Source organism: Hyperolius riggenbachi, chromosome 6, assembly GCF_040937935.1.
Source record: "Hyperolius riggenbachi isolate aHypRig1 chromosome 6, aHypRig1.pri, whole genome shotgun sequence".
In the NCBI taxonomy this organism is placed as follows: domain Eukaryota; kingdom Metazoa; phylum Chordata; class Amphibia; order Anura; family Hyperoliidae; genus Hyperolius; species Hyperolius riggenbachi.
Window position 1 is genome coordinate 52,933,922 of NC_090651.1, and position 18,764 is coordinate 52,952,685.

The following is an 18,764-nucleotide window of genomic DNA, read 5'->3' on the forward strand; positions in this document are numbered from 1 at the left end:
GTTACACAGTTTCCATGACTGCGTTCGTGGGAGGATTTTTGCCCATAAAATGTTAATTATACCTTTCAGCTAGCAATGCGCTAGCTAAGTATGCCCCCCAAGTGGCTCCGGTCCCCTCTGATGCCCCCGATCGCTGCCGGTAATATTTACCCGTCCACGATTCCGCGAGAACCGAAGCTTCTCCAAGCAGCTTCACTGTCGCTAAGGCGACGATCGGACATGATGTCATCGTAGTCATGACGTCATGCGCAGTCCCGATCCTCCCCATAGCGAAGCCGGAAGCTGATTGGGAGGCTGCGCCGTCACGGAATCTCGTGGGGGGTATGCATTGCGGAGGTGATTAGCGGCGATCAGAGGGGACCGGAGCCATTTGGGGGGCATACTTAGCTAGCGAAGTACTAGCTGAAAGGTATAATTATGTGCAAAAATCCTCCCGGGGCCATGCGATTCCCTGCGGCGGCTAGCCTGACACTGTTTCGGGCATACCGCCAGGGAGGTTAAGGCCACAATAAAATGATCTAAAAATACAATGCCAATGGTACATTCTTGTACTCCGTATGTGATTGGGCAACCATTTTTGCCAGCTCATATTTCCTCCCCATCTGCTCCAACACCTGAATTGTGTATTTTTAATGCATCGTCTTTTTAAATGACTAAAGCCCCACAACTTTTGTTGTGAAACAAGTTGAAACAGCTAAAAAAAAGTATTGCTATTGTTCAAAAAGCTGATAAGACTGATAAGAAGTCAATCAAACAGTTGGATTGACGTCTTATCAGCTTTTTGAACAATAGCAAAATACATTTTTTTTTAGCTGTTTCAACTTGTTTCACAACAAAAGTTATTCAACATTTGTGCTGCATAAAAGAGCGCTGTTGAGCGTGTGTTTGCTAGCTGGCAGCCCGGATCCTTCATCTACAAAAGAAGAGTGCAGTAATGATACAAGCTTGATTGTCCAGTCTTACTAAATCTACTTAAGCTATGTACACACATACGACAACAATCGTTCGCTGTGAACGACGAGCAAACTTTTAATTGACGAAAGAACGACCCAAGTAAAGTTATTTCTTAAAGGTGTGTAACGATCTGATCGTTAGAACGAACGTTACATCACGTAAAGCAACTATTGCGCTTTTGCATAAAAATGAAAAGTTCCATGGAGAAATAGCGAAATGCGCATGTCAAGCCTAGTACGAATGACCGTTTTCCAACGATGTACTACTTTTGTAAACGATCGTCGTTGGAAAAAATCCGCCAAGCTAAATCGTTCGTTTTTAATGATCTAGCTCGTCCGTCGTTAGACTTAGTGGTCGTTGGCTGCTTTTTTTTTAAACGATCGCCGTTTGAGATGATCGGGGAACGATCGTTTCAATTGACTATAGTCGCATGTGTGTACGCACCTTTAGTAGAAAGGTAAATTGAGTAAATATACTTTGAATGGATATGTTAGGTAGTTCCTCTTGTTAAATGGAAGAATCATTATTGGGCCCCTTAAAGTAAACGTTAAGCAGAAGGGTGGGTTGTTACTTGCAGCTTCTTTCAGCCCTCAGTAGTATCTGAGGTCCCTCTGTGTCCTCCACGTCCCCTCCTTTGTGCTGCTGTCCCCCACAACTAAAGGAATACGGCACATGCGCTGTCCCAGTCGCATCTCCCTGATGTTGCTCCTGTGGTTGGTGCATTCTGCACATGCGCAGTTGCAAGTCTTTATGAACTGCGCATGCTCGGAATGCTCCCGACTATGGGAGCGTGACAAGGACAGTTCTTGGGCTGACAGTGAGGTAACCAGGAGGACACTAAGGGGCCTCAGAAACTACTGAGGGCAAGAGAAACGCTCAGGTAAGTAGCACTCAACTTTTTTTACCCTGCTTAAAGCAGACCTGAACTCTTACACTGTGTAACTGTGTGTGTTTAGCTACATCAGAGTGTAATTGGCCTTATCAGTAGCTGAAAATGAGAAAGTCAAGGCTCTGCCTGTACCGAGAAAGGCCGGGACTCCCTGCAATGTTAATCCAGTTAAACATTCAGGGTTTTTAAAGAGTTCCATAAAGTGTAATAATGTTTTGTTTTTTTTGCCTAAGTTTATCTTTAGCGATGATCAATGTAATGCAAATATGTCTGAGTTCATGCAGGATTATGTACATTTTGTATGCAAATATATGCAGCTTGAAAATGGGCCATTCAGGTTTACATTTATTGGTCCATTTTCAAGCTGCATATATTTCCATAAAAATTTAGATTCGACATTGTGTTTTAAAGAGAACCCGAGGTGGCCTTGTATTATGTTAGTGGGGCACAGAGGCTGGTTGGGCACACTAACACCAGCCTCTGTTGCCCCATCGTGTGTCTTAAAGACCCCCCTGCTCGCCGCTATACTCCCCGCAGTGCTGGCGACACGCAGCGCGTCGCCAGCACAATGTTTACTCTAGCGCTGTCTGTCAGCGCCGCTCCCACGCCTCCTCCGCATCGCCGCTACCCGCCCTCGTCCCTTCCCTCCAATCAGCGGGAGGGAAGGGACGAGGGCGGGTAGCGGCGATGCGGAGGAGGCGGCGGAGCGGCGCTGACAGACAGCGCTAGAGTAAACATTGTGCTGGCGACACGCTGTGTGTCGCCAGCACTGCGGGGGTATAGCGGCGAGCAGGGGGGTCTTTGAGACACACGATGGGGCAACAGAGGCTGGTGTTAGTGTGACCAACCAGCCTCTGTGCCCCACTTACGTAATACAATGCCACCTCGGGTTCTCTTTAAAGAGTTTACAGCAGTCACAGATGCTATCTTCACACCTCCTGGTAAATAATGGGCAGCTAAAAGGGGAGGGGCTCCTATAGCTTTTAGAAACCAAGGGGAAGAAAGTGGTGCTTGGTTCCCTTTAATGGCATGCGGCCCCTTGGCTGCCTGAAATAGCCCCACCTCTCCCACAATCTAACACCGCCCCCTTCCTACTGTAGCTCTGCCCCTGCTTTGTGTGGCAGCATGTTGCGGCAGAGGATCATAGGCCCCAGCATGCTGCAGCATGTAAAGGCATCCGGGCGTGGGCCCAGAGGAGGAATTAGTGATGTGTATGTATGCACTGTGTGCGTTTGAGGGCCCTTTCACGCTTATCTGTGGTGCTGTCCGTTATGAGGCACCGCACATCGGGCTTGATTCACTAATCCGTGATAACTCATATCATGGCCGTTTTCGCGTCCGAATTCTCGATCACGCGCAAATGCAAAAATGTGCGGGAAAATAGCTGTGATAGGAGTTATGGTTTAGTGAAACAAACCCCTTTGTGCACCACACGCAAGATAGCATGATAGTTCATTGACTTTCATGTCACTGTTCACCGTAGAAAAAGCGTTGTGATGTAACGCACTCAGGAACACTACCGCAATCGGTTTTCCATCTGGTTAAATAGTGCCAGCGCCACTGATTCGCAGTAGGGATGGTCAGTGAGATGCTAATAATTTTAAGTTGATGCCGCATTATGCAAATGTTGTCTATATAATCATGCAGCTTGAACATGAACCAATCAAATCCTGCTGAGGTAAGATTCGATAGTCTGTGTTCAAGCTGCAAAAATTTGCATAATACGGCATCAACTCGAAATTATTTGCATCTCAATAACCATCCCTAATTCGCAACCCTCCTGCTACACATGCCGTACGTCATAACGGGGCACAAAAACGTTTTCGTGCATGCATTAGCTAGTGTGAAGAAGCCCAAACCGTGCTGCACCCCTAGACCCCCAAAACAGCTGTGCTTAAAGCAGAATATAACCTAGCATTTCAACTTTGCTCTAAAACATTATTTACAGCATATTATATGCAACCAGCATTTTTTTTTTTACTAGACCAGCATTGGAAGGGTTACACACAGAGCTTTAAAGTTCCTGGAGAGAACTGCTCCCTGCAGGCGAAGTTTAGATAGATACATTTAAGTAAACAAAATGTAACAAGTGGTGAATGTGACACACACTCTCTGACTGCAGGAACTGTAGGACAGCCAGAGAGTGTGTAACATTCACCACTTGTTACATTGTGTTTACTTAAATGTATCTATCTAAACTTCGGATGCGTCTGCATTTCTCTCCAGGAACTTTAAAGCTCTGTGTGTAACCCTTCCAATGCTGGTCTAGTAAAAAAAAAAAATGCTGGTTGCATATAATATGCTGTAAATAATGTTTTAGAGCAAAGTTGAAATGCAGGGTTATATTCTGCTTTAAAGCGGAACTGGAACTGAATCTTATAAATAAAATAAAAAAAGCGTTTCACTTACCTGGGGCTTCTGCTAGCCCCATGCAGCCTTCCTGCCCTGCGCGGATCCTCCATTGTCTCCACGTGTGGCTCAGAGCGTGCAGCACAGTTGCTGTCGACTTACGGGTCGAGGGTAACAAAACTAGCTGGTGGTGGTAGAATGAAGGATCCGCGCGGGACAGGACGGCTGTAAGGGGCTAGCAGAAGTCACTGATAAGTGAAACACTTTTTTTTTTTTTTAATACTCAGTTCCGCTTTAAGGTCCTCCTTGCACTGTGTGGTGCTGTCAGTCATGACACACTGCACATTCTGTGCGATCCGCATGGTAACATAAAAGTCCATAGACTTCATGTTACTGTTCACAATACAACTGTGCATTCTTGCTTGTTTTGCGGCCGGGAACATTTTACTTGCGCTTTCCTGCCGGGTTCTGTTGTATTGTGGCTGCTGACCTCTGCATTATAATGCACCCCGACATGCATGCTGTGCGTCGGGAAGGCATGCAGGAAGTTGCGTTTGTGCATGCTGTGTATAGTGTGAATAGGCCCTATTAAAAATAACCAAGTAATGGGGAGACGCAATGGAATGTATCTGGAGGGAGGAGTAAGGAAATAGGAGGGGGGCATAATGATTTGGGTATGAAAATTTAGTTTTGCTTAGGCTGTTAGGAAACCTAAGATTCATGTAATGCGGCTGGCGTATTAATATGCACCTTGCCGCATCATCCAGGTCTCCGGTGAGCATGGCGTGCGGGAGGATCGCTCTGGCAGTGAGGGACCAGTCATGCTAGTAAGTATGATTCATTTTGCAGGAACCAGGGGAAAGCTGCAAAAATTGTGTTTCATTTGGCTAATTCAGCCCCCTAACAATCTGAAGAACAGTCATATGGCCCTTGTCCTTAACATTTAGACAACCCTGCCCTAAGCTGACTCCACAGAGTGCAGTCTGGTATTTATCAACATCATAACAGACAGTAATACTAAATATTTAGTAAACCATTTTTTTTTTTCAGTTCAATTCTTTTAAAGTGGACCTGAACTCAGAACTTCCTCTCTGCTCTAAAAGATCCACAACAGCATAACAACTTTTAAACAAAAAAAACATTTCTTTGTTACAGCTTATACAAATCCTAAAATAAATCTGCACTCTTCCTGATTCATGGAAGCAGACATATTGTTAACCTCCGGTGCTTTCAAATGGCCTTATTTGCCATCGCATCATGTGACACAGGGGAGAGATCAGATTACAACTAGTGATTAGACACAAATGAGGGGGAATTAACCAGGCTAAACTCTCTAAATACATACAGGGTGCATTTCTCTATGTATTTCTTTAGTTCCGTGCAAGAGTTCAGGTCCACTTTAAGTACTCAGCAAACCATATCTCTCCAACTACTGTTTACAGTGACTGTAAGTGGCATCTCTAGCAACTCACACAGTGTCAGTACTTGTCCCGTCACCTTTGGGATGTGTGTCCCAACTCCCAGCTTGAGCACACTTGACCAAATCTGCAGCGGTTTGCCACATGCCAAAAACGCATTCATATAAAGCTGCTGCTTTTTCTGGAGGCCTATGCAATTCCGCATAGCATTGAAAAAGAAAGATGCAACCTGCACTACCTTCCCCCACAATGCATACATTTTTTCATTTAAATAATTTTTTTTTAGAAAATTAAATGGTGTAGGGTTGTCAGTTTCTTGGTTTATAGACCAAATCAATTTTTTAAGTACAATAAATGAGAAAAAAAAATAATTTTTGAAATAAAAAAGATGAAAATTGTATTGTGTGTTGCCACCTTTAGACTGTGTTGGAGACCATTCTATGGTAGAGTTAGATTGTGAGCTCCTAAAGACGGTCAGTGACATGACTGTATGTTGTCATATGTTGTCAAGCTTTCCAGAAGATGCCAGCTCTATATAAATACATAATAATAATAACAGGACATTAGACTATGGCAGGGATTAGATTGTGAGCTCCTCTAGGGTCAGTTAGTGACATGACTATGCATGTTGTAAAGCACTGCAAAAGATATATATAAAATACAGAATCGGAGGTATTTAATTTGCTTAGACTTTGATGATATGTAAAAATTTTGACCTGGTCAAGAAAAGGCCTCTTTATTTTTCCAGAGTTTAATACCAGGGGTGTCAAACTCAAATTAAAAAGTGGGCTGAAATTGAACACTGGCACCATGTTAAGTGTAGAGAAACCGAGAGCCCAATATAGTGTAGTATATTCAGCATAAAATTAGTAAAGATAATTAGTGAGAACAGTATACTCACAAACGTGGGTTACCACAAAGGCAACCACTGTATAGGCAGGTGAGGAGATTAGACCTGTCCTCACTCAGAATTAGAAGTCGCTCTCTGTAGATCAGAAAAGGGGTAGATCACCCCTCCACCAGGGGTGGACACGGTACAGCAAACGGGGAACAGAAGCGCCAGCAGGGTAAAAGTGGATAAAACCTTAAAAATTTGCTTGGAGGAAGCGGTGGACTTACCTCCATAAAGCAGATACGAAAGACTGTCTGTATAATTGTAATCACATTTATTATATAGTACCCCAAAAGTGCAACGCGTTTCGCAGGCCACACTCGCTTCATCAGGCAATAAACGTGGGGACAAACAGAATTTCAGCAGGAGTAGCGCCTCAGTAGACTGACACTGCTGAGGCGCTACTGCTGAAATTCTGTTTTGTCCCCACGTTTATTGCCTGATGAAGCGGGTGTGGCCTGCGAAACGCGTTGCACTTTTGGGGTACTATATAATAAATGTGATTACAATTATACAGACAGTCTTTCGTATCTGCTTTATGGAGGTAAGTCCACCGCTTCCTCCAAGCAAATTTTTAAGGTTTTATCCACTTTTATCCTGCTGGCGCCTCTGTTCCCCGTTTACTGGCACCATGTTGCAGTCCAGCCTAAATGTCTAGTGGTCCCTTCCCTCCCTCCCTTATAAGGTTCCCTGGTGATTAATGCCACCTCCCTTCCCATATACGATTCCCTGGTGTCTACTGGTCCTCCCTCCCCTATATAGTTCCCTAGTGTTTAGTGGTCCTAATTTCCTCCCCTATACAGTTCCCTGGGGTCTAGTAGCCCTCTTCCTCCCCTATATAGTTCCATGGTGTCTAGTGGCCTCCCTTCCTTATACTGTTCCCTAATGTCTAGTGACCTACCCCCTCCCCTATACAGTTCCCTGGTTTTTAGTGGTCCTCACTCCCCCATATGGTTTCCATGGTGATCTAGGGCTTCACCTCCAATATAGCCTCCCTACTGTTCTAGAGTGGGCCAAACCTAATGCATACTGAGGAAATCACCTGTGGGCCAGTTTTGACTCACGGGTCAGAGTTTGACATGTATGGTGTAATGACTCTTCCCTTGGAAATGGATGGTCCTGACTGAGCTTATACTTGTTCAAGACTGTCCAGAGAGTCTGATTGGTATCTAAGCTCCGAGGATCTCTATAGTCACATTGTAAAGGTGCATAGTAAACCGCCCCTAGCTTACTCCTGACCAGATGCAAGAATTGTAGGTAATGCTTAGTGGACAGGAAGCTAATTAAAAGTTTTTTATTGGTTGTTGCATGCCAGCCAGAAAGAGCTGCTGAGATGCAGTCTACCCTTTGAAACCTCTTCTGTGTTTTTTCTCAGGCCCACTCAGAGGCTGAAGGTTTGGATCATCACTTCCGCAAGCCTGCAAATGACATCACTTCCCAACTTGAGATCAATTTCGGAGATCTTGGCCGCCCCGGCCGTGGACGTGGTGGTGGAAGAGGTGGCCGTGGACGAGGTGGTGGAGGTGGTCGTGGCCGCGGAGGCAGATCTGACAAGGTAATATAAATTACAGCGTGTGTAATGTAGAGCGGTCTCCAAGTCTTGAATCAAAAGGTGGCCATACCTGGGTCTTCTTTTTTTAGTGTCCCCATACATTGTGTGGCCTCTCAATTTACTTAACCTTCCCCCAATGTTGGTGCTACTTTCCTCCCAGTCACTGTTAATAATCACATGCTCCAGTTAGTCTATGTATTCTCCCATATGGTTAAGTGCAGGATCCTCAGCCAGAAGCACCGTGTGCATGCGCGGTTACAAATGGTTCCAAACCGCACATGCCTAGAATGCTCCTGGCTGGAAAATGGTTCCAAACCGCACATACATAGAATACTCCGGGCGGGCAATGGCTGTTGTGTACAGTCATTTGGGAATGCAGAAGAAGAGGGAGCACAGAGTTGACAGCATGCACCCTTGCTCCAACTTGCGCAGGTGGCATAGCTCCCAAAGCAGAGGAGGCTGGCGGAGCTGAAGGACCGCGCATGTCTTTGTTTTTTTGCTATGAAAATATGTCTAAGGGCCAACTCAGAGGAGGGTTGCCGGCCTTAGTGTTAACCGATGGGATCCACCTTATCGCGTATTAGGATGAATGGGCGTGTTGGTTAGCCGACAGTGAACAGTTGTAAAGTGTTACTAGTACTCACCGAGTATTTTTTAAATATTGCTATTTGCGTTTAGGGATGAGCGAGCCGATTTTGCAAAAAGTGAATGTGCAGAGGGTTCAGGCTATGTTGGCAGGGCATAACTCAACTAAGCCGCTGCCTCCCTTCCAATGCATTCCATGCTGCTCTCCAACTTTAGACGCTGTGAAGGCGAAAGTGTCGGAAGATGAAACACGGTGTGAAGTGCATCAGAAGGCAGTTAGCGGCCTATGTAACCCCTTCTTACACAGCAGGAACTCACACATTTCAGGATGATCCCTCTTTTTTCAAAATCGTTCTTGCTTATCCGTGTTAAAGCTTGTACACCCGTGTGACTGATGTCACCCAACAGGGAATGTGACCCGATCCTTTGGGCAGCACCGCTGGGCCGACGCTGCACAGATACAAAGGGGGCATACGAACGCGCATGAACGTGTGAAAATACGCACTAATTTTTTGCGCATTTCAAAGTAATCCCTGCCTTGATTTGTAATACCGGTATTCATTTTTTAAATTTAAGACGGGAATTCAATACAATAAAAGAAGCGTCTACATTCCCATGAATATGCTACGGTACAATCCAGCTTTCCTTTTCACCTCTCATTCTCCTTTGTTTTTGTTTTTTCAGTCAAGTGTCTCTGCTCCTGATGTAGACGACCCCGAAGCTTTCCCAGCTCTGGCGTAAACTGGATGGCTAGAGTCCACCCCTGGTGCCCTTGCGGCCCCCCTTCTACGAGGCTTGCATGCTTATGGATCCTAAACAACTACAACTTTTAAGAAAAACAAACAAAACAAAAACGGACTGTCGATCATGCCATTCACACCTATGGACTGAATTTTATCTGTTTTAAACAATGGACTTCTCTCGCTACACAGGAGCAACCATACGGTAGTTGAGTTTTGTATTTAGATACGTACTGGTAGCAGGGACGTTTTCATAATTTTTTCCAGAGATTATGCATTCTTCATGGATACTTTTTTGTATGGCTGCTTGAAAATATGCTTTTCCAAACTTGAAATATAGGTGTGGACAGTGTGTACCAGTTAAAGCTTCCACTTCATCTGTGTTTTTATTCCTCCGCAACCTTGACCTGTTTTTTGTTATTTTGCAAGCTTTCGTTTTAATGCTAACACCTTAGATTTTAATTTTAGCCCTCCTCTTTTGAAATTGGTTTCAGTTTGCAGCGTTGTCCCGTGCCCCGCTTATTTCAAACCCAGATCCCGTTGATGTCTCCCTTTTAAGCTATACCTTATTTCAATTTGGAAAGGTCATTTAAGCAAATATCTGTAGCGGTGAGAGTTTATCGTAAACCAGAAGGTATAACCGTGCGCAGAATGTTGGGAGCAAATGCAAGGCTTTTACTTGCTGCCCCCTCCCCCCCCCCCCATAAAAAAATCGGGGGGCCCTGATGGAAACATTAGACTGAACTTGACCATCCAGCTCCTAAGATTCCTTTCGACTCTGGTTTAACTGATTCAAGGTACATACTGTCTGCTGGCATACCAACCTGTTTTTTTCCTGTTACACAGTCCTGCTGATATATATATATTTTTTTTAATAGTACTACTTATTTTCAGCGTACAATAGCTTTAATACATAACGTGAAGCTGAATGTCAAGTGGGGCAAACTGTGTAACTTATTGAAGAAGCCGCTTTAAATTTTACAAAATGGCTCCCTCCGCGCCTCACTTTGACAGCCAGTAGGTTATTTTAGCCGACGATTTAAACAGAAAAAAAAAAAGCTGCAGTCCTTGTATTAGGAGCCGTGTTGCATTGGGGCAGGATAATGGTCAACGAACAGTGGACAAAGGCCACCCAAACCCTCTCGCTCAAAGTACTACAACCCCCAGTATGTCTGAGTATGATTTGTAGTTGCTTTTAACAGCTTGAGGGTTTATACTTCTCTAATGTGCATTAAACCCCTTCTCTGAAGTCGACTATCTTGTATCATACGATAAAAAAACAAACAAAAACAAAAAAAGTCATATTTTCAGCTTTTTGGTTTCACTGGTTGACAGTTGAATGTTCTTTTTTTTTTTCTAGGGGATATTATATAAATCCCACTCCCTTTAGGATTTATTTTTGTAGATAATTTAAATCGCTCCTACGATTCAGAAAAATGACCACTTCAAAAGCAAAAAAAAGACTCAACAGAATACTCTAAAGACGAAAAAACCCCACAAAAAAATAAAAAAAGAAAAGCATAAAAAAAAAGTTGTCTACAGTGTTTGTTAGGATACAATTTTCATTTTATTTAATATTCTTTTTACACTTTTTAGCAGGCTATGAAATTTGTAGGTTCTTATCTAAGTAGGTGAATTGAAGAAAAAAAACAAAAATAAAGATCTCCCTATTTTTATAAAAGTTGTACAGTCGACGAAGTATCGGGACCTGGCGAGTGCCGTGATGGCGTGTGCCAGTTACGGCTGCGTACTTGCGGGTGGTGTACTCTGCCGGTTGTACATGGTCTTTCCAGCGTTGGCGGAGTCAGTGATATAAATATATATTTTTCTTTTTGTTTGACTAACTGGCCATGTTCAGATTACCTTAGCGGATATAATTTTTACTTTCAGTCTATGAACCAGATGTATTATAAAGGCCATCAAATTAATCTACAGATGATATAAGCCTTTATGTAGCGGAGGCATGTCTCCAGCGGTGTAATGCAATTTAGCAGGATATAATAAGTGCAGCTTTGTACAGGCTCCCCTTGGGACAATCAGGTGCCCACCCCCTCCCCCCATAAGTCCTTGTAAGAAATAGATACCAACCCACAAGGTGAAAGCAGTGCACTGATGCTGCTGTCCCAGCTCTGTTAAACGTGTGAAATAAGGTATGTAGCTACGATAGACCATCCGTTAGGAATATCTTGGAAGGTCGACACTAAGCTACTTCTTTAATTCAATGTGAATGTTTTTTCTGCTACCACTGTCTTCTGGGTTAAGGGGCCATTAAACCTACAATCCAAGATTTGTTTCCGTAAATGAGAATGTAATATTATTTACAAATACGTATGTAAAAGTTACCCAGACTGTACAAGGTTTGTGCGGACATTTTCTTCCTCCTTTAGAAATCCGTTTCATCTTGATTGTACTCATAACTTTTACTTTGTACTTTTTCTCATAAGCTCCTGAAACTTTTACGTATTTATTTTTGGAGTGACTGCAGCTTTGAGACGTTTTGCGTCTGTGTTCAAAATCCCCCTTATTTGGGTAGCACAGTTATTATATTGCTGATTTTGCATGTGAAGCTTGCTATGATAGGGGAGTACCATCTATTGTTTTTCTGCTATAGATAGGCAGCTGACAGCCAGCATAGCCACAGCCTGGCAGCTGCGTCCGAACACCCGTTGAGTGCTAGTGGTGTATGTCTCATATGTGCACATCTGAGCGAGGCAACGGCTGCAGCTAGATGTGTCGTGAGGAGGTTCTCTGCTACCACGTAACCCCACGTGTGTCAGATGCTGGTTACAATTGCTGCCATTAAGTGGCAACTAAAAAGTGCTCTTTGGTCAGCAGATTAGGAGGAGGAATTGTATGGCAAGGGCGTAAGTTCAACCATCCATGTGAAAGAGGCGAATCTAATAGAAAAAATGAGATGTCTATGAAGAGGGAAGACTCTGGATCCTGCAGAGGCTTCCTATGTCCTCCTGGAGACCACCATTGCCACACGGACCCCCTGAACATATGAGACAAGAGCTTGTCTGTTATTGTGGTGGTGGTCGTCCCCATTGCGTACACGCGTGGCTCTCTGTACTGTGCAGGTGCGGCCGTACTTGGCACGGGTGCAGCACAGCCACGCTCGTAAACAGCAGGGAGCACGGATGCAAACTTCAAGGGGGGGTTGCATATTCAGACTAGGGATGATTTGTTGAGTTTATGCAAAATTATGCAGCTTCAAAATGGACCAATTAATTTAAACTTGGGTTTAAATTGATGGGTCCATTGTCAAACTGCCTATATTTGAATAAAAATGTGCATAAACAGAAATATTTGCATCTCATTGATCATCCTAAACCAGACTCCCGATTGATTTGTGCTTTCCTAGTACAACCTACTATCCTACCATATTCACTCACTACGGACTTATCAGAGGCTGAGCTGAGGTTGCAGATCACACTAGGAGAACGCTAAGTAGGTAGATGCCTGGTTAACCAGTGAACAGAGATGATCCATGAATTGCAACTTCTTCTGACTCAATGCAAATTTGGTTGCAGTTTGTATGCAGATCGAAACTGGACCAATCAAAATCTGCTGCCAAAGCAAAAGATTGATCCAGTTCAACACTAAATAGATATTGTAACTAGATTTGCACAAGCTTTTCGATCAGCATCTCACTGACCGGTAAATAATCAAAATATTTTCCAAAGGAAGTGCTGAGCAGAATCGGCACAGGAAGTGGCAGGTGTACAGAGGCGGGACTTCTGTGCAGTCTGCTGCATGATCACAATGGAAGGCACCACATGCTCTTATCCAGCTTTTACAAGAAAAACCAGCAATGCAATTGCATTATCGAAGAATTGGGCGTTTGAACACATTTGCAAAATGTCTTTTAAGGCTGCAGTTGTTACACCTTAAACCAGGCTTATTAGTTTTACTGGCCCTTCAGCCCGACTTACAAAGCACTGATCTTCCTCGTTGTAGCACTAAAGCCACGACATTTACACTTGGAACTTTTTCTTCTGTTGGTAAAAGGCTGATGATCCCCAGTGCGGCGATTGGAACGCTTGCTCTGCAAAATAAAATCTATTCCGAAAGTGGGTTTAAAAAAAAAAAAAAAAAACATCTGGCTCTCGGTCTTTGTTTCATAGTTGTAAATTTGCCTCTGAAGTCCATTATGTGTGTGAACTGAAACTGTGAACCCGATCTGTCTATGGTGGATGCTTATTGAATTAAAAGTTAATTTTCATGCTCTCGCCGGTTTCATGACAGATACTGCAGCAGCTTTCTCTTTACATTTCATCTGTCGGCTTCAATACAGGTGACAAGCAGGGCTGATGAGCGGCAGTAGGAAGAGATGATGTGTGGCATAACTTAAAAGGAACCTTAAAGTGACCCAGAGACAAGAATTCGCAAAGATTTTTACTTATCCGGGGGCTTCCTCCAGCCCCATAAGCACGGATGTGTCCCTCCTCTTCCTCCATTAAGCTGCGGTCAGCTCCGGTATTCTGCTCAGTCGGCGCACCAGTCTGACTCAGTGACGTCAGCTGGGGTCTTCTGCGCTTGGAAGGTCCGCGCATGCGCAGAAGGCCACCTGCTAACGTCACTTATCCGATTATCGTAGCTGATTACCGGGTAGTGGAGGACTGCGGTAGAACGGCGAGAGATGCATCCCTGCTAATGGGGCTGGAGGAAGCCCCGGGTAAGTAGAAATCTTTAAGAACACTCGTCTCTGGTAGAATTTAAAGTAAACCTGAGATGAAGTAATAGAAAAAAAATGTACATGCCTGGGGCGTCCTCCAGACCCCTTCAGACTGATCGCTCCCTCGCTGTCCTCCGCCTCCTAGATTGTCCGGTAGAAGCCCTGTTAACCTCGCCATTAGAGACATACTGCACATGTGCTCCCCGTCGCGCTCACGTCGCCAGAGCATATTGCGCAGGTGCAGAACACTCCCAGTCGCGGAAGTGTACAACTGGACTGCGCCGACTGGTGAAGACAATGGGGGCATCTACCGGATGATCTAGGCGGAGGAAGACTGCCAGGGACCAATTAGCCTGAAGTGGGCTGGAGGTATGTATATATTTTTTCTATTACTGTACTTCATCTCCGGTACCCTTTAAGCAAAAGGGATATGGAGGCTGCCATAGTTATTTCCTTTGGAACAATACCAGTTGTGAAAGCTCCTATACAATATAGGATAACTACCGGTTACTTATTTTAGGGAGCTTAACTCTATAAAGCGTTACTTCTCCCAGAGACAGTTATACGGGTTACAAGAACACAGTAAGCCACAATATAGATTTGTAAACAGTTACAGGGGTGTAACTAGAAATCACTGGACTCCCCCCTGCAAAACTGTCGTTGATGGAGGGAGGAGCCCTAATGGGGGAGTTGGACCCCCCTACCAACTTCTGTTTGTGCCTGCTGCTGCTCCTTCCTGTGCTGCATTTTTCTCCCCCTAAAAATGGCCCTGGAGGGCCCCAGAGCAAGAGGCCATTTTCAGGTTTCTCCCCTTAAGGGCCCCCTTGCGGCTGCATCCCTTACGGGGGCCATTGTTACGCCCCTGAACAGTTACCCCTCTTTATAATATCGCCACCACTTAGACCAGAATAATTTTGATGTCAAAATATATTCCTGTAGTTACATACATAGAATATACAAAATCTACATAGAAAAGGGTTACAATCAGAATTCACATAAAAATACTGTATTGAAATACATTGGAAAAAGTATTGGTTGTTAAATATAACTACATTACCAGCCCCTCTGTTTCTCCCTCATTCTGTCTCTCTTATTTCATTTTCAGGATTAAGCAGCCCCCACTCAATCTAAGTTTCCATGTTTCTCCTCAGCAATGGACTTGCTCCTCCCATAATTGCAGACATATGCATATAGCCCTATCCATCACCAGAATACTTTCTGTTTCTAGTAGCAGACTGCCTGCTTTCATTTTCCTATTTTCCCACACTGTTGTCTTAATTATGAGTCATACAGGAATTCACTTACTTAATAAAGCCATGATTCCTACACTGTCTGGGAAAAGTAGAACATTTTTTTCAATGGCTATTTTCACACCATTAAAAAGACTCTTAACAAAATAAATCTCTGGGGGACACTTACCTTGGGAGGTGAAAGCCTCAGGGTCCCAATGAGGCTTCCCTGTCCCCTGTAGCTGCAGGGAATCCAGCACTGGCTCCCCCGAAAGTCCCTTGACAAATCCTGACAAGGACCGCGGCTGCACGACCAATATTTACCTAACACGATCCAGCGCAGTAGCGTCTCTTCGTTCGGCCTAAGGTGGAAATGGCTGAGCCCGATCGATCCACTACGGCACAGGCACAAAGGATTTGTGTCTGCACAGTAGAGCGGATACGATCGGGCTCAGCTATTTCTGCCTTACCCCGAACGAAGAGCTGCTACTGCTCCTGCGCTGGATTGCGGTAGGTATTAACCTTGCTGCTGTTCGGGGAGTCATAGAGCTGGATTGCCGGGACAGTGGAGGACGGGGGAAGACTTGTTAGGATGCCGAGGCTTACTCCTCCCAAGGTAAGTATCCCCCAAAGGGGTTTTTTTATGTTACAGGTTTTCTTCAAATAAATCAATTATACAGTATTTCAACACTATATGACATCTTGAAAAAAATCATAAAGAATAAGAGCCTTTTACACTTAATCAGTTGCTTTCAGTTATTACTGAAAGAAAACAGATTTTCAAAGTAATGCCCATGTTTTCCTATGGCTCAGTTCCCACTATACGGGTTTCAACTGAGATTTTTCACAATGCACTGCTATGGAAAAAACGCATTAAGTGTAAAAGGGCCCTTATGCAGTATTTTTACACATACCAAAATAGACGGACCCATCTATCCCTCACACACCATGCAATCTCTCACATCCACTCAAGTACCGGTACTTATGGCCAGCTTGTTATGAGAGGAGAGAGGGTAGCAACTATAGCGGTGCAGAGGCAGGGCAGAAAGGGCTTGCAAAGTGGACATGTCAGTTCACATGGTTCACCGCTCCTTATCACAGTCAGGCCCGTTAATTAGGATGTCGCATCTCTTTCTCTCCACAGCTTTGTGTCAATACAAATCTTCGGTGTACACCAGAATAGCAGTGTTCCGCTCAACCTGCGCGGCCACCAGAACGCCAACATGCCCGGGGAGCAAACGCACATGGCCGCTAACAATTTTCCCTTCACAGAGCAATCGACAAGAAACCCCGCCCACCTACGCGTTACGTCCGCCTTGGTGCAGACTTTGTCAGGGTGTGTGTATTTCTGACATTTGCTGGGCATTATGCTGATCTTTTATGCATCAGTAGTGTCTGAATCACACACCTGAAACGAGCATTCAACTAATGCAGTCAGACTTCATCCAGAATCATCTGATCCGCATGTGTTCAGGGTCTAAGGCTAAAAGCATTAGAGGCTGGGGATCAGCAGTGAATCCAGGCAATCTGCGTTGTTCACAAATAAATATGTCAGCCTCCACATCCCTCTCGCTTTAAGGATGCTGGACTGTACGGAGAAAATTATACGTAAAGCCTAAAGGCCCTTTTCCACTGACCATATTTAGTTACGAAAATCTGATTGCATACCAGTACATTGGTGATCACAGGGCACTATATATAATTCACTAAGCTTTATCAAACACTTTATCGAACGTTTGATAATTTACCTCACGGGTAAAATCTAATTTTGAATTCACTAAGGTGTTATAGCTTTATCGATAAAATGTTCAATAAATGTATAGGGGCGCGATTCCACTTGAGCGGCGCGCGTCTGCAACGCCGGCTCTTCCGGGTCTGCGGGGAAAGCAGACGAATCCCATCAGCCGTGCCATGTACGGCTATGGGATCCGCAGCCTCCCGCGCCAATTCGGATGGAAAAGCCGGCAGAATCGCTTGCGGTAGCGATTCGGCCGGCGTTACCATTGCACCCTATGGCAGAATTTCCCCGCACTATTCGACTGCAGGGAAACTGCGGATTCCGCTCAAGTGGAAACGCGCCCTAACACCTATACAGGCCCTTTGATCTCTGCAGGATACCAGCCACAGCCGTGAAAGTTCACACCTTGACTTTAAATAGGGCCTTTCTTAGCAGGAGCCCTGAGCTGTCTCTTGTCCATCCTAATATGTAAACATCAATATTCAGCACAGACACTTCTAGCTGTATACCAACTAAGAAATATATATCCAATTGACAAATCAACAATAATTCTACTTAAGTCTGTTGGAATCTACAGAAAGACAAAGAGAGGATCCAGGGGACGTGGGAAAAGACGTTCTTCACCGCAGAACCAAAATAACTTTGTGACTATATCTACAGAGTACACCCAGCCAACAACCCTAATAGCTCCAGCACAATCCAGCAGAGATGACAGCCACACATCTGGAGACTGTTCCCTCCTGGAGTCCTCAATCTCAGACCTCAGCTCCCAGGGTAGCCCCATCAAGGCTGTCCTCTGCAAGGTCAGATCAATAAACAACAAAACAGCAATCATACATGATCTAATAGAGTCTTCTGATCTGGCCTGCCTGACTGAAACCTGGCTTTCTGAACCTGTTGGCCCCACCCTGGAGGCAGCTGTGCCAACAAACTATTCCGTGATATACTGCAACAGGAAAGAACGCAGGGGAGGAGGGGTTGCACTTTGCTTTAGATCAGCTTTGAAAATCAGACTACTTACTGTAGGTCCTACCAACTCGTTTGAATGCTTGGGGGTGCAACTTTCAGCTGAGGAAAACATTAACATATTGCTGATCTACCGCCCACCAGAAAAATACTCAGACTTCCTTGAGGAACTTGTAGACCTCCTATGCAACCTAACACCGGAACACCCCAGATGGATTGTTCTTGGAGATTTCAATACATGGGTGGACGACTCCTCTTCACAATTTGGAAAAGAGCTACCTCGTGCCTTACATGAACTGGGCTTCCTCCAATCAATCAGCTCTGCTACTCACAGGAAAGGTCACACTCTGGACCTTATATTCCATACTGGGCTGTCAATAGCCAATGTGGAAATTAATCCTGTTGCCTGGTCAGACCATCACACTATCCACTTCTCCCTCTCAATACCAGCCGTCAAACACCAGGTCAAGAATCAAATAAAATATCGCCGCTTAAAAGGGCTAACACCTCAACATATCCGAGATAACCTTAGCTTTGATGAATTGACTGACTCCAGCTTGGACCCTGATACTCTGGTGTTTAAATACAACAAATGTGTGTCCTCCACCTTTGAGACCATTGCTCCTCTGCGCACCAAATATCTTACTCCACACCATCATGCACAGTGGTTTGATAACGCTATAAAAGAGCTGAAAAGACAAGGCCGAAAACTTGAGAGGCTGTGGCGCAAATCTCAGTCCCCAGAAGACAAACATGCCTTAATCTTCCACTTGA

At 44.5% G+C, this 18,764-nt stretch overlaps 1 protein-coding gene across 4 annotated transcripts in view; it reads left to right on the top strand.

The window, feature by feature from the left end:
* SERBP1 (SERPINE1 mRNA binding protein 1) overlaps window positions 1-9,744 on the top strand; it is a 51,213-nt gene extending 41,469 nt beyond the window's left edge. For 2 of the 4 annotated variants that reach the window (XM_068239265.1, XM_068239266.1), the window contains exons 7-9: window positions 4,960-5,019; window positions 7,878-8,057; window positions 9,324-9,744. In XM_068239265.1, coding sequence (XP_068095366.1) covers window positions 4,960-5,019; window positions 7,878-8,057; window positions 9,324-9,380 — 297 coding nt within the window. In that variant the 3' untranslated portion in view covers window positions 9,381-9,744. The remainder of the gene's footprint in view (window positions 1-4,959; window positions 5,020-7,877; window positions 8,058-9,323) is intronic. The other 2 variants (XM_068239267.1, XM_068239268.1) reach the window with 1 other exon arrangement.
* The last annotated feature ends 9,020 nt before the right edge of the window (window positions 9,745-18,764 follow it).